This window comes from Chiloscyllium punctatum, chromosome 4 (genome assembly GCF_047496795.1).
Source record: "Chiloscyllium punctatum isolate Juve2018m chromosome 4, sChiPun1.3, whole genome shotgun sequence".
NCBI lineage: Eukaryota > Metazoa > Chordata > Chondrichthyes > Orectolobiformes > Hemiscylliidae > Chiloscyllium > Chiloscyllium punctatum.
In genome coordinates, this window is record NC_092742.1 from 56568099 (window position 1) to 56583365 (window position 15267).

Genomic DNA, 15267 nt, shown 5'->3' on the forward strand with positions numbered 1-15267 from the left:
ACCTGTTGGACTATAACCTGTTGTGATTTTCAACTTTGTCCATCCCAGTCCAACACTGGCACCTCCAAGTCATGGTATATATTTTGTACATCAAGGTTACTTCACACTTTCATTTCAGTTTAACATAAAAACAAAGGAATAACTAACAGCAACACCAAATACAATTTTGCACAAAAATTTTCATGCTATTGCTGCAACATCTGAACATTACAAGCACAAAATAAATATAATTTACTTTAAATTGACCATTTATAACTCTGGACATGGAAATTACAAAATTTTACTGCAATTTCTATCCACTTCAAATCTTGCCCACTGAAACCTTTCACAGAGAAGTGCTCAAGTGGCATAGCTATCTCAGTTTCTCAAGGCACTCAATGGAACCTACATCCCATTCCTTTGGGTACATAACAACCTAGAATTGTCATGAAAACTGTTGACAAGATGGGTTGTGTAGTTTGCTGACCCAACACTTACCCAGCAGAGGCTGAATGCCAGCCCTCTAACACCACCTCCTACTTCCCCACTCGGGACTATGACTTGCTGTTTAGTGATGGAGTAATCATTTTAAAAATTTTTTGACCTTTGGGTCTTTGTGCCACAGCCTCCAATCTAGTTTCCAAGCCCAGACCTCATCATCTCCCCAAGCACCACTAACAGGACTGCACTACACAGACCTATTGCTTCTGCTATTCTTGCCCCTATTTTGACCGTCTTTTCATTCTTCTCCATCTAGCTTTTGCCTAGTTTCTTATTTTAAAATGGTTCTACTGACGCCCTCTGCTACTTGAACAGTTTTCCGGCTCTAACTGCCACTTTCTCATCATGATATCAAAATCATTGACACTATCATTGCCCAATAAGATAGTCTGACAGTCCTTTGCTTCTTTCAAGTATTCAGGTCCATCCAGTCACCACCAACCAACTCTGCCTCGGTGAACTTGTCCTCACTTTGAATAAACTCTAACTCCAAGTACTTCCTCCATTGTTGGAGAACCTGCATGGGTCCCAGGCATAGCTGTCTTTTTAACTGATGCTGTGGTATACTTTCTGTTCCAGCACAACTATGTCCAGTCATCATTTTTTTTTCGATTACCATCTCTTTTAACCTTGTACAACCACTCCTTTCAGCATTTAGTCTCGCCTGCCTCTCACAGATCTCCAACTCTGACATCCATTGCCCAATTCTTTGCCTGTGTCAAAGCACTGGTCACGTCATCACTAACTTGCCCCTTTTGATGATGCAGATGAGTCTCTCACAAAAGATGCAGCTTGAGCTTTGATTTTTTTCCCCAGCATTTTCCCATTTGTCTGTTTGCCTATGCAGGTGAGAACTAAAACCAATTTGTGCGTTTGGCAGTTGCAGTGAATTAATAATTTTATCTTTATTCAACAGAATTATTGAAACACAAACCCAAAATAAAAACAGCAAAAGTTCCTTCCTTCAAAGGTGCAATTAAATTCTATGTAGAAAGAAAATTGAAAAGGTTTCAAAGTTGTTAGAAATTAGTCAGCCTACTTGTAGTTGCCAACTTAGCATGCTCCACTAAGATATCATTTACACTGCTGGCTAAAACCTGAGCACATAGAATGATATTAGGGTGTAAATCAAGGCTAAGGAGTTAAAGTGGCAGCTTTTAGATAAGACTGTAAATAGGAGAACATAAGTTCTCTTTATCTTCTATGGATGATATTAAAAATTAATTTGTATTACCTTGACAATTCTTTTCAGGAGATAGCTGGGATTGAAGTGCTTTCACTAAACAAGTCATTCACACTTCAATTCAAAATAGTGTCAAGATAAGAGTTGGATGTGAGGCATCACTATAAATGCCTCAGTCTGTGGCAGAGGAGTTGTCAGTCATTTTCATGTGGTACTTAACCTATAAATTATATAGTGATAAACTATCACAGTAGACCTCAACATGAAACCACAGCAATCATATTTCTGGAAATTTATACAATAAACTCCCATTCAAAGGGGGACAAATTCGCAAAAGGTAATGGCAAATTACAGAAAACTGCAAAAGTACTTGGCAAAAATAATAGATGTTTCAACTATCCTGGGAGTAAATGCAATATGGAAAGTATAGAGGATACAATTAATTTGTTAAATATATTTAGGCAAAACTTATTACTCAGTACTCAGCAAAACCAAATACTAAGGGCAGTATTACACAGCAATACCAAATTCACAACTTGGGTTTAGGGGATGAAATATAGAAGGTGGAGTGCCATCATAGGCAGAGCATTTCAGTGACAGCAATCATGATTTTGAGCTTTAAAATGGTTATGAAAAACTAACAAGAGAACAGAGGTAAGATTTGTAAAATTGACTTTTACCCAATCAGGCAGTGTATTTGACACAGATTGAAAACAGCCTAATAAATAAGTCAGATCAGTGAAAGGTATTCAGGGAAGAAATAAGGATGGCGCAGAACAAACGTGGTCATTAAGAATGAAAGGAGAAATCTTGATCATAATACTACTGCCCACTCCTCCATTCTATCAGAGGACAAAGCAAAATAAAGCTTGTAGATATCAAGAGCTCAATACTGCAGAAAGGAGTATACACAGATGAAATTAAAAAAGAAATGCGGATGTAGCGAGAGGGTATGAAAAGAAAAGTAAGCAAAATCAAGGGAAACCAAAGATTCTTCATCTGTGCAAGAAGAACAAACATAATTTGAGACGCAAAAACTACCTTGACTATGGAGGCCCAAAACATGGACCCGTTCTCAACGGATATTCTGGAACTATTTTCACAAAAGAGAGTAACATTTATAGTTAAGAAGCATTGAAATGGAACAAACATAATGAGAAGGAACAATTAAGCAATTCAGTCTCCTGGAAGGTGGATAACCACAGGCCCAGATGATGCACATCACAGGCCACAAAGAGAGATGAAGTAGCAACAGTCTGACTATCACTTTCTAATCCACTGGTGACAGCCTTAATGTCAGAAAACCAAAGAACTGCACTGTTTAAAGAGGGAGGAAAAAACAGCCAAAATATCGACAGGTCAGTCAACCTAACTGAATGGAGGGCAAGTTATTGGAAAGAAATTAGAAAGGCATGAAATAATCAAGTATAGTCAGTATGGATTCTTCAAGTGAATGGTCTTGACAAAGTGGACATAGAATGTATGTTTAATCGTGCAGACAAACCCAGAATTAAAATTGAGAGTCAAACAGACAGAAAAGGGAATTTATTTTCTTTCAGAGCTTTGAGACACTTTGGAACACCACCACAGAATGCAGTAGAGGTAATGTCACTGAATACTTTTGAAAAAGGTGCAGAGAGATAGATTCTTGTTGGCAAGGGAACCAAAGATTATTGGGGATAGATGGAAATGTGGAATTCAAACACATAAAACAGCCATAACTTAATGAATTGCAGAGTCGAGTCCAAAGCACAAATGGCCTATTTCTTGTCCCAATTTGTTTAGTTGTATGTCACAGATGGTCACTGTTGACTAACTTGATCAATTTTTGAAAGTAGGTCAATGAAGATTATGCGCGTGATGCCATCTCCATGGATTTCAGAAAGGACTTCCAAAAGGTTCCGCATTGACAGATTGAATGGAAAACTGAAACTTCATGGAATGAGTGAAAATGGCAGGTTGTATCCAAAATTGACTCAGTGCAGGAAAAAGAAAGTATAATTTTGACAGGGAGTTTTGTAACTAGAAGGCTTCTTTCAGAGTGGTACAGTATTAGTCCTCTGCTGTTTATGCCAAAGATCAATTCTTTAGACTTGTATGTAGTGGATGTGATTAAGAAGTTGGCGGATAGTACAAAAATTGACCTTGTCATTCATACCAAGAAAGTTAGACTGCAGAAAGCTAATAGATTGGTCCTCTGTGTAAAAAGGTGACTTCAGAAGTGGAACGATGCACTTACAGTAGCAAATAAGGCAAGGAAGTAAATGACAAGTATAAGATTAATGTGAAGAATATATAGAAACACCACAGGGACCTTGGAGATCACATTCACGAGTACTGAAGATATGGAGGCAGGTAGATGAGTTTGTTCAAAAAGGCATGAGATACCTTCCTTGTGACAAAGTCACTCAGTATAAGAACAGGGAAGTTATGTTAGAACTGTAAAGAAACTAGTTAAATCTTTATGGCGCTAGGTACAATTCTGGTCATATTACTGGAAGGATGTAATTGTACTAAAAAGATGTTTGAGAAGATTACTCAAATTAAAATTGTCCAGTTCTACCAAAGATTGAATAGACTAAGGTGGTTTTCTTTGGAGGCTAAGGAAAGATTTAACAGACACACACAAAACTGCAGAGGGACCTGGATAGAATAGTAAAAATATGCCTGTTAGTAGAGAGATCAGTAACAGGGTCTTTAAAATTAAAGAAACTGTTGAAGGATTAGAGGGGATCAAAGTAATATTTCAAAAAAATAGTGAGCATCTGAAACCCCCCTGTCTGAAAAGGGTGGTAAAAGAAGAAACCCTATTCATAACTAAAAATACTTAGAAATGTGCTCAAGCTGCAACTTACTGGGTTATGGATGGAGTGGAACAATAGAATTAAGACTGGATTACTCTTTTTTATGCTGGCAAAGTTAAGAATAGGCCAAATGGCCTCTTTGTGATCTAGGCATTTCCTTGGTTCATACAATGATGCTACGCAGCTCAGCCCATCATTATAAAAGTTCTTCAAAAAAGTACTAACCTATTAGACCATAACCCAGCACATTCTTTCAAGATGAGATTTTGTTTGGGAAATGGCAGAGAACATCTGCTCAATTTTAATTTTAATATTGTTTCTTCCAACCATATCACTCAATATATTCCATCTAAGATTGCATACAGAAAACCAGTACCCTTCTCCATTTCGGCTACTGAACCAGTCAATAGCAGAGGCCTTGAATTAATTTATTCAGATTTATCCTGCCAACGAAGAAAGAAATAATCTCTCCTCAGGATCCCCAGTAACAGAATTTAAAAAACAAGATGGGAACAGAAGGCACAAGCCTAAATTTTTGTTTGCCATGACACCACTTGTTGAATATTCTAATGTATCATCATAAGACAGAAGCTAACCATTTGGCTTGACAGTCAATTGCATTGCTACTGCTGAATCACCCACTATTAACATTCTGGGAATCTTTACTCGACCAGCCATATGAATTCTGTGACTAAAAGAGCAGGTATTAGGTTGGGAATCCTGCAAGAAGTAACTCTCAACTTGATGTCCAAAACTTGTGTAGCATCTACAAGGCACAAATCAGGAGTGCTCTCAACTTATCTGGATGAGTTAACATGAGGCAATCTTTCAAGATCAGGGACAATTTGTTTCACTTCAATGTTATAGGTTCTACTAACTATGCCTCATGCAAGGTAGGTGATGCTCGATGGCTCAGGCAGAGGGATGTTGGAAATCTCCCCGCTCTCTGTGATGCCTCAATAATGCTTCTACATGCTCCTGACAAAAATCCCATGAGAACCTTCTCCATTTTAGACATTCACAATCTAAGACCCTCAATGAGTCAAGGGCATGTTTGATCTCTACAGGGGGCTTGTTTCCACTGTACTTCTGGGAGTCTCTAGCTATGACCAAGTTCCAAATTGAATAGAATGAAAACCAAATAACTACAGATGCTGTAAATTAAAAACAAAAATAGAAATTGCTGGAAACATTCAGCAGGTCTGGCAGCACTTAAGAAGAGAAATCAGAGTTAAAATTTGGGTCAAGTGACCCTTAGAATTCTGAGGAAGGGTCAATCAACCAGAAATATTAACTCTGATTTCTCTCCACAGATGCTGCCAGACCTGTTTAGCTTTTCCAGCAATTTCTGTTTTTGTTCCAAATTGAACAGTTACTTCAAAATGTAGTATCAGGCACATAAATGTTATGCCCTATCCAGTGGAGCTCTTTTTGGGCGATTAGTGTCTCAATATTGGACAGAATGGTTTGGACAGGACACGGTTAGTGGACCACCTTCCTTCAGGTTTGATGGGATCTTGCTGAGGGAACAATGACAGTACTTTTTCATTGCTTTGAGAAATGTGCTGCAGGTTGCCCAAATCTCTGATGAAGTGCAGGCATTACTGTTGCCCAGCAAAACATCGCTTACAGACATTATCTGTAAGCAGTCTTTTTCTCACTTATCTGAAAACTCAACTGGAACACTGGGGAAGATGAAGAATTCTGGCATCTATGACTTTTTCATAAAGATGCAGCCCAAGATACAGACTACATTCCACAGGCCTGGATGAGTGCAGCTCCAATAACACCCAAAAGCTCAACAACATCCAGGTCAAAATGGCTTGCTCGATTAGCACTCCATCCATTAAATTAATCATTCACTCATTTCACCATCAATGCATAGTGGCAGCAATATACACCACATCTAAGATGCACTTCAGCAAATTACCAAGCCTCCGGAAACAGCACCTTTCAAATCCTTGGCCACAACTACATTCAATGCCAAGGATAGCAGATACATGGAAACACTACCAAATTCCCTTTGAATGATAGGCAACAAGACGCTTGAGCTCAAGCTTGTCAACTGAATGTTGCTCCATAAAGTCAATACCCAATCTGCATTTAGTCTTCTCATTGTGGAGAAGACCACATCATAAACAGTGAATACAGCACATTTAATTGGAAAAAGGACAAGCAAATCACTGTTTCATTTGGAAGGATGTAAAGGTCTTGCAACAGAAAGGGAGAACATAAAAGGGCAGGTGATGTGCTTTAAATGAATCAATTGAAGTAAAGTACATGCAGATGGAGTGAACTATTACAGAAGCAAAGAGGGTAAGTGACTAGGCAAAACAACAATGGAGCAGCACCTCAATTAACGTTTCTGATCAGGTGACCCTTCTTCAGAACTGAAGTAGTTCTGAAACCCAGTTCTGAAGAAGAGTCACCTGATCCAAGATAGTAACTGATTTCTCACTACATCTGCAGCCAAATCTGCTGAGTTTTTTCCAGCAATTTCTGTTTCCAGCATCCACAGTTCTTTTGGTTTTTATTTAGCACCTCAATTCTTTGGCAAAGCAGTTGGGGGTGTCGTTAAGCTGGCTGTTTGCTGCCTGGCATATTGGAAGGCCTTAAACCAATCTCCAGTTTAACAAGGAGATTCACAGAGTTTTGAACATTTTTCTTCAAAAATATTATCATGGACCTGATCAGTTAGACTGAGCATACCAATCAAAAAGTGATGCCATGGATCTGGTATATGTACTTAAGCATGAGGGGCTGACACTAAATGGCTTCAGAGATTGAACGTTACAAAGAAAATAAGTCAAATTTGAACAAAATATAGTTGAGTAGGTCTGGATCAGGGTACAATTTTCTGAGAGCTTTTCTTGAGGGATATGTTTAATTTTCATTCTCACTAATTTAATGATTGAGCAATGCAATCACATAGTAACAATACCTTGAGTATTTGTCATAGAAAAAGTGAGGACTGCAGATGCTGGAGATCAAAGTCAAAAAGTGTGGCGCTAGAAAAGCATAGCAGGTCAGGTAGCATAAGCCCTTCACCAGCATCCTGATGAAGGGCTTATGCCTGAAACGTCGACTCTCCCACTCCTTGGATCTGCCTGGCCTGCTGTGCTTTTCCAGTGCCACACTTTTTGTGTCTGTCAAAGACCAGACAGCATGACAACAGACCCTTCGATCCAACTCATCCATGCCAACCAGGTTTCTCAAACTAAACTAGTCCCAGTTGCCAGTGTTCGGCCCAGCTCTCTCTAAACCTTTCCTATTTACAAACCTATCCAAATGTCTTCTAAATGTTGTAACTGTACCTACATCTACTACTTCCTCTGGCAGTTCTTTTCATAGACACACCACCCTCTGTGGGAAAAGGTTGGCCCCCAGGACCCTTTTAAATCTTTCCCTTCTCACCTTAAATATATGCCCTATAGTTTTGAATTCGCCTACACTAGGCAAATTCTGTACTGTTCCCCTGCTCTCTGCCCCTCATGATTTTAAGCCTCTGTAAGATCACCCCTCAACTCCAGGAAGAGAAGTCCCAGTCCATTCAGTCTCTCCTTATAACTCAAAACCTCTAGTTCCGGTAACATCCTTGTAAATGTTTTCTCCACCCTTTTCAATTTAATAATATAATTTCTTTGGCAGGGTGACCTGAACTGTACACAGTACTCCAAATGTGGCCCCAATGTCCTGTAGGGCTGTAATGATTTTTGGACTGAAAAAATTCAATACCCTTGATAACCATCAACCCTCCTTTAAAATTGAAAATCACACCATGGATGGAAAACATCAATTTTCTCAACACCACAATATTTAAATTGGCACAAGAATGCAGATATAAGCAATAAAAACCTGACTCTTCTACTGATAAAAAGCCATCACATTGAACACACTCACCACAGACGAGAGGAGTCACGTCAAATGCCTATTTGTCACAAAGCTGGAATATTTTAATCAAGTAATTACTTCCCCATTCACAGCTTCACAAATCTCAGATTTAAATTGACCATGTTATACTTTGTACAGTGTATATACACCTACTCACTTTTACGTAGATATTAGTTCCTGAACGTGCAGCTACAAGTTAGAGATTTCCCATTCATTTTAAGTAAAGATAAAGTTGCCATATTATTGCCAGACCATTGGGCTGCTCTCTCATTAAAGAGAGATACGACTAGTGGTGATTTTTAACCTGAGGGTCACTGCTCCTGACGTGAAGAGCAAGGTCAAAAATGCAGGACCTTTATGGTGTGGTAATTGAATGTTTCTGTAGACAATTTAAAAACATCTCCAGTCCCCTCACAGCCTCCCTTCAAGCACCCGAATCCCTTCGAAAGCTTCAAGTGGCCCCTGGCTCTTTCACAAGCTCCACTTCACTTCCAGTTGTTCACTTGAGTCTGCTCTTGTTGTCCCCATTTCCTCCAAAAAAAAAGTACATTTGGTCCACTCAGCCATCTTCATCCAATCACAGATTATTTTTCTGCTGGGTTTCTTTTCCAGGGATCTGTACTGGGACCTCTGTTGTTTGTGATATATGTAAGTGACTTGGATGAAAATGTATATGGGTAGGTTAGTAAGTTTACAGATGATACACAGATCATGGAATTGTAGAAAGTTGTCAAAGGATACAGTGGGATATAGATCACTTGCAAATATGGGTGGAGAAATGGCAGATGGAGTTTAATCCAGTCAAGTGTGAGGTACTGAACTTTGAGATCAAATGTTAAGGAACAGTGTACAGTTAGTGACAGGACCCTGAACAGCACTGATGTACAAGGATCTTGGGGTTCAAGTCCACTGCTCCCTGAAAGTGCCACTCAAGTAGATAGGGTGGTAAAGGAATGCTTGCCTTTATTGGTTGAGGAATTCAGTACAAGAGTCAGGATGTTATGTTGCAGCTTTATAACACTCTGAATAGGCCACACATAAGAATATTCCATTCAATTCTGTTCACATTACAGGAAAGATATGGAGGCTTTGGAGAGGGTGCAGAAGAGGTTTACTAGGATGTTGCCTGGATTAGAGGGTATCACCTGTAAGGACAGGCTACAAAAACAAGGGATGTTTTCTCTGGAGCAGCAAAGACTGAGGGGAAATTTGAAAGAAGTCTATAAAATTGAGATGCATAGATAGGGTTGATGGTCAGGATCTTTTTCCTCAGAGATGAAATGTCTAAAACAAGGGAGCATGCATTTAAGGTGAGATGGGAGACGTTCAAAGGAGATGAGCGGGGTAAGTTTATTTTTACAATGAGTGTGGTAGGAATCTGGAATATGGTGCCAAGGATAGTGATGGAAGCAGACACAATAGCAGCATTTAAGGGACTTTTAGATAAACACATGAATATGTAAGGAATGGAGGGATATTGACCAAGGACAGGCAGAAGGGATTACTTTAATTTGCCATCATCGAGATGTACAGCAGAGAAACATACCCCTCGTTCCAACTCACCCATGCCGACCAGATATCCTTACCTAACCGAGTCCCATTTGCCAGCACTTGGCCCATATCCTATTCATGTAGCCATCCAGATGTCTTTTAAATGTTGCAATTGTATCAGCCTCTATCACTTCCTCTGGCAGCTCATTCCATACACATACCACCCTCTGCATGAAAACGTTGCCCCCTAGGTCCCTTTTAAATTTTGCCCCTCTCACCCTAAACCGATGCCCTCTAGTTCTGAATTCCACTACCCCAGGGCATCACAACATCGTAGGCTGAAGGGCCCCTTCCCACGCAGTACAGTTCAATATTCACCTGATGACTAGAGGAAGAACGCCTCATCTTCAGCCTTGGGACCCTTCAACCACACAGCATCAATGTCAACTTCACAACTTTCCTTATCTCCCCTCCCCACCTCATCCCAGGTCCAACCCTCCAACTCAGCACCGCCCTCATGAACTGTTCTGCTTGCCCGTCTTCATTCCCACCGATCACAGCCACCCCCCCCCCCCCCCAACCCCGCAACTACTTATTGCCATCTCAGCTACCTTCCCCCCACCCCTACTCTATTTATGTCTCGGACCCCTTCCCCCGCCACTCCCCTCCACATTCCTGATGAAGGGCTTATGCCGAAAACATTGACTATCCTGCTCCTCGGATGCTGCCTGACCTGCTGTGCTTTTCCAGCGCCACACTTTTTAACTCTGATTCCCAGCATTGGCAGTCCTCACTTTCTTCTATGTTTTATGCTTATTACTGATAGGTGTACTAGTGAAGCAGCCTGTGACTGGAATCTGTACAAGATTGTTTTCTGAATTAATACATTGAAAAACCAACTGGAAGACAGGTCATCTAGACTTGGTATTGTGTAATGAGAAAGAAATAATTGGCAAACTAGCTGTGTGGCGCCTCTCGGGGGAAAAGTGACCATAATATGATAAAATTCTTCATTAAGAAAGAGAGTGACATAGTTAATATTGACACTATGGCCTTAAAGGTAAATAGAAGGAAATGTGATGATAGGATGCATGAGCTGGCTCTGATCAATTTGGGAGCATTACTTAAAGCAATAATGGTGGATAGGCAATGGCAAACATTTAAGTATGTATGGAGGAATTGTAACAATCATTCATTCCTGTTTGATACAAAAATAAAATGGAAAGGTGGCTGGCCATGACTAACAAGGAAAATTATGGATAGTATTAGATCAAAGGAAGGGGCATACAAATTGGCCAGAACAGCAGCAGACCTGAGGATTGGCAGCAGTTTAGATTTTACCAAAGGAAGACAAAGCATTGATTAAGAGAAGAAAAATACAGTCCAAGAGTCAGCTTGTGGTGAACACACCAAAGTGATTGTGAAAGCTTCGATGTGAAGAGAAAAAGATGTGAAGACAATTGCAGAACCCTTACAATCAGAAACAGAGGTAGTTATAATGGGGAACAAAGAAAAGACAGACCAATTAAATACAAAAACAAAAATTGTTGAAGCAACTCAGCAGGTCTGACACCATTTGTTAAGAGAAAGCATAGTTAACATTTTAAGTCCCTTATCCCTCCTTCATAACAATCAAATACATATTTTGGCTCTACCTTCACAAAGGACAGAAATACTATCCCATTCATCTGGGGAACACAGGATCTAAAGAGAGAGCAAAAACGAGCACGAGAGCAAGAACTGAAGGAAATAAATATCAGTATGGAAATTGTGTTAGGTGAACTGATGGAGTTAAAGGCCAAAAAATCCCCAGTGCCCAACTATTTATACTGCAGAGTACTCAAGGCCCTAGAAATAGGTGGTGATCATCTTTTCAAGATTCTAGGACTTCGGAACAGTTCTTACGGATTGGAGGGTAGTTACTGTAACACCATTATTTTTCTTTAAAAAGAAAAAAAAAGAGCTAGAGAGAAAAGAGTGAATTTTAGGCTCTCATTTTTCTCTCTCTACTATCTTCCGTATAGGTTCACACACCCCTGCCACTTTTGTTTAAACTTCGTCAACCACATGAGCAAACACTCTCCTAGATCAGTTACAGTCTTGCCCAGGTGCAACCTATCCAGCTTGTACTGTTCCAACCCCTCCAGAACCGATCCCAATGCCCCAGCAATCTGAAAACAGCTCCCCACCGACCCCCAAACATTTCTCCAGCCACACATTCATCTGATCGTGTGTACCAAAGCTTAGATTTCAGAAACACAACTAGTTAATTTTCTACCAGCTCTTAATTTTGCCAGGCAAATACTTCTAGTTGAAAGATAGGGTTCTACGCAGAAATTAAACAGGTGGAAATTTTAAATTAGCATTTCCCAAGCAAGTATCGAGTAATAAATTGTTTTCCGTTCTTCTCAATTAGATCGGCAAGTACATTGAAAAACAATCTAAGACTGCTGGCTTTTGTTTGGTGCTCTGACACTTCACCACATAAATTGCGTCATTGCTGCACATGCTAATCTAACTCATCAATAACCTCCTTAATGTTAAATGTAATTGTGATCACGTTGAACATTTAAGTGTAAAATTCTCCTCCTTCATAATTAATATCTGATTCAATGAAAGCATCATATACAAACCATTTGTTTCATGCAGACTGACATAATTCAGATTTCTGAGATCTTATATTAAAATACAGCTGCAAACATACATTCTAATAGACAACTCACCTTTAAATAAAGACTAATTCCTAAACAACATAGTAACAATGATACAGATGGATTTGTAAAAAAATTACAATAAATTATTTTTAAAATACTTGAGCAGAAAGTCTAGTATTACATTATGTCAGCTACATATTTAGGAATGTTTTAAACTGTAAAATATTTGTTTCCAACTAGTAGCTGCAAAGACAACAAAATGTAGTCTTAAAGTTAACAACATGATGCACAAAATGTAGCCCTGAGGAAAACAGTCTAACATGGTTTAGCATAACTGAAGTTGTATCGAAAGCATGACAGGAGAAGGGAAGGAGAATCCTACAGAATATCACAAGATTCAAACATGGGCCTGAAGTATAAACTGGATTTAGACAGTCATGGCGCAATTAAAAATGCTACAAATAATGAGGTCAGGCAGCATCAGAAAGAAACAGTTTTAACAGTTTGGTCTGTTCACATTCATCAGAACAGGAAAAGACTTGCAATATAAAAGTTTTAACAAACCTGTTAATTGGGCACCTGTTAGGAAAGGGGAGCATTGGGAAAAGAAAAAAAGGAAGATTTGTGATAGGGTCGAAAAGAACAAAGTGTGGAAGAACAGAATCAGAGGATAGAAACTCGTCCATGCCAACCAGGTTTCTCAAACTAAACTAGCCCCGCTTGCCCATGATTGGCACATATCCCTCTAAACCTTTCCTATTCATGTATCTATAACAAAATGTCTACCAAATGTTACAACTATACCTGCATCTACCACTTCCGCTGGCTTTATTCCATAAACGCACCATCTTGTGCAAAAAAGTACCATCAGGTCCCTTTTAAATTTTTCCCTTCTCACCTTAAAAAATATACTCGCTAATTTTGAAACACCCCTACTCTAGGGAAAAGACCTTTTCTATTCACCTTATCTATGCCACTTGAGAGTTTATAAATCTAAGGCCACCCCTCAAACCCCCACACTCCAGGGAGAAAAGTTCCAGCTTATCCAGCCTTTCCTTATAACTCAAACCCTCCAGTCCCAGCAACATCCTGGTAAATCTTTTCTGAACCCTCTCCAATTTAATAATATGTTTACAATAGCAAGGCGACCAGAACTATACACAGCAATCCAGACAGAAGAGCTGGTGATATGAGGCCACAAGGGCTTACACATGAAGAAAAGATTTTTCTAGAATTTACCAAAACTTGCAAAGAACAGGGGAACAAAAGGGTAGCACAAGTTAAGTTTTTTTTGAAAAAACCAACAGGACTGTATTGGTTAAAAATTTCAGGATCTGGGCTTTGTTAGCTAAGTCAGCGTTTGTTACCCATCGCTAACCGACAGTGAGAAGGTGGTGATGAGCCATCTTCTTCAACCATTGCAGTCCATGTGGTGCAGGTAAGAAGACCACAAGAACTAGGAGCATTAGTAGGCAATTCAGCCCCTCGAGCCAGCTTAGCCATTCAAGACAGTCAAGACTAATCTCAATTCAGCCTCAACTCCACTTTCTTGCCAACTCCCTATCGTACTAATTTAAAATCTGTTTATCTCTTCCTTAAATGCACTGTGTTTCAGCATCCAATGCATTCTGGGGTAGTGAATTCCACAGATTCATGACCCTTTGCAAGAAGAATTTTCCTGTCTTGGTTTTAAATCTGCTATCCCTTTTCCCAACATTGTGACCTCTACTCTAGATTGCCTCACATGGGGAAAGATCCTGTCTTTGTCTACTTTGTCAATTTCCTTCAGTAACCTTCACACCTCAACTAGACCACCTCTTATCCTTCTAATCTCCAGAGTGTAAAGGCCTAAACTGTTCAACCTCCTACAATACTACTCAAAGGGGAAAAGTACTGACAACAGTTCTGGAAATCAGATGTTACAACTATAAAGAAACGATTTAAAATTATGTCTTTCATTGGAGTAAAAAGGACTATAATGGAGCAACCAGAATGATTAACTAGAGCACAATAACATTTTCCATTATTGTGGTGAATCAGTAAAACAGGGCCAAGATTCAGGATCATGAAAAGTTAAGAGGGTGCACTTTCAATGCCTAATACTAGAAATAGCAGTCAAACTATTAACATCTGTACAGAAAGCATAACATTTTAAACAAATTGGATAAATGCAGGTAAGGGAATCGTAACAGCTCGTTTAGGCTTAATGGGTCGAATTGCATCTTCTGCGACTCAATAGTGACAACTGACTTGGTTGAAACAACCTCAGTATAATAAATAGCATGGTCCTTTGTCATCTCATTAACTGCTGCACACTACAACCAACAACTAGAACGTTACATTCTTACAGTGACAGCAATCAATTAAACCCGTCTTCGTGCCTAACATTTCTGACAGTCAGCCATTTTCCTAAAATATCGAAAACACGGAGGCACCCGAGATAAAGCAGACTCGGAGCGAGCATCGACAAAGGAGCGGGGGGGGGCGGCAGCGAACACGGCCCTACCGCAGCAATCAGCACCGGCAACCCACCTCGAAAAGTTCCGCTGTAGCAGCCATATTCCGTCCAATATCAGGAACCGCTCACTATCGCCTAGCCCAGCTGCCTACATACTGAGTAGGAATGCAATACCAACCCAGAGGAGGATGCTGCTGAGTTGGGATGAGAAGCTAGGGGCGTTAGACTCCGCTGGCGCTGTCAACCGCTCCCTGATCTACACACCCGATACCTGCGCCATCTTCCTACCACCGGAAACTGCGCAGT

General features: G+C 39.9%; 1 protein-coding gene across 2 annotated transcripts in view; it reads right to left on the reverse strand.

The window, feature by feature from the left end:
- Positions 1-15261, reverse strand: part of exoc5 (exocyst complex component 5) — an 86541-nt gene extending 71280 nt beyond the window's left edge. The window contains exon 1 of one of the 2 annotated variants that reach the window (XM_072568796.1): positions 15036-15261. In XM_072568796.1, coding sequence (XP_072424897.1) covers positions 15036-15062 — 27 coding nt within the window. In that variant the 5' untranslated portion in view covers positions 15063-15261. The remainder of the gene's footprint in view (positions 1-15035) is intronic. The other variant, XM_072568797.1, reaches the window with a different exon arrangement.
- Between the last annotated feature and the right edge of the window lie 6 nt (positions 15262-15267).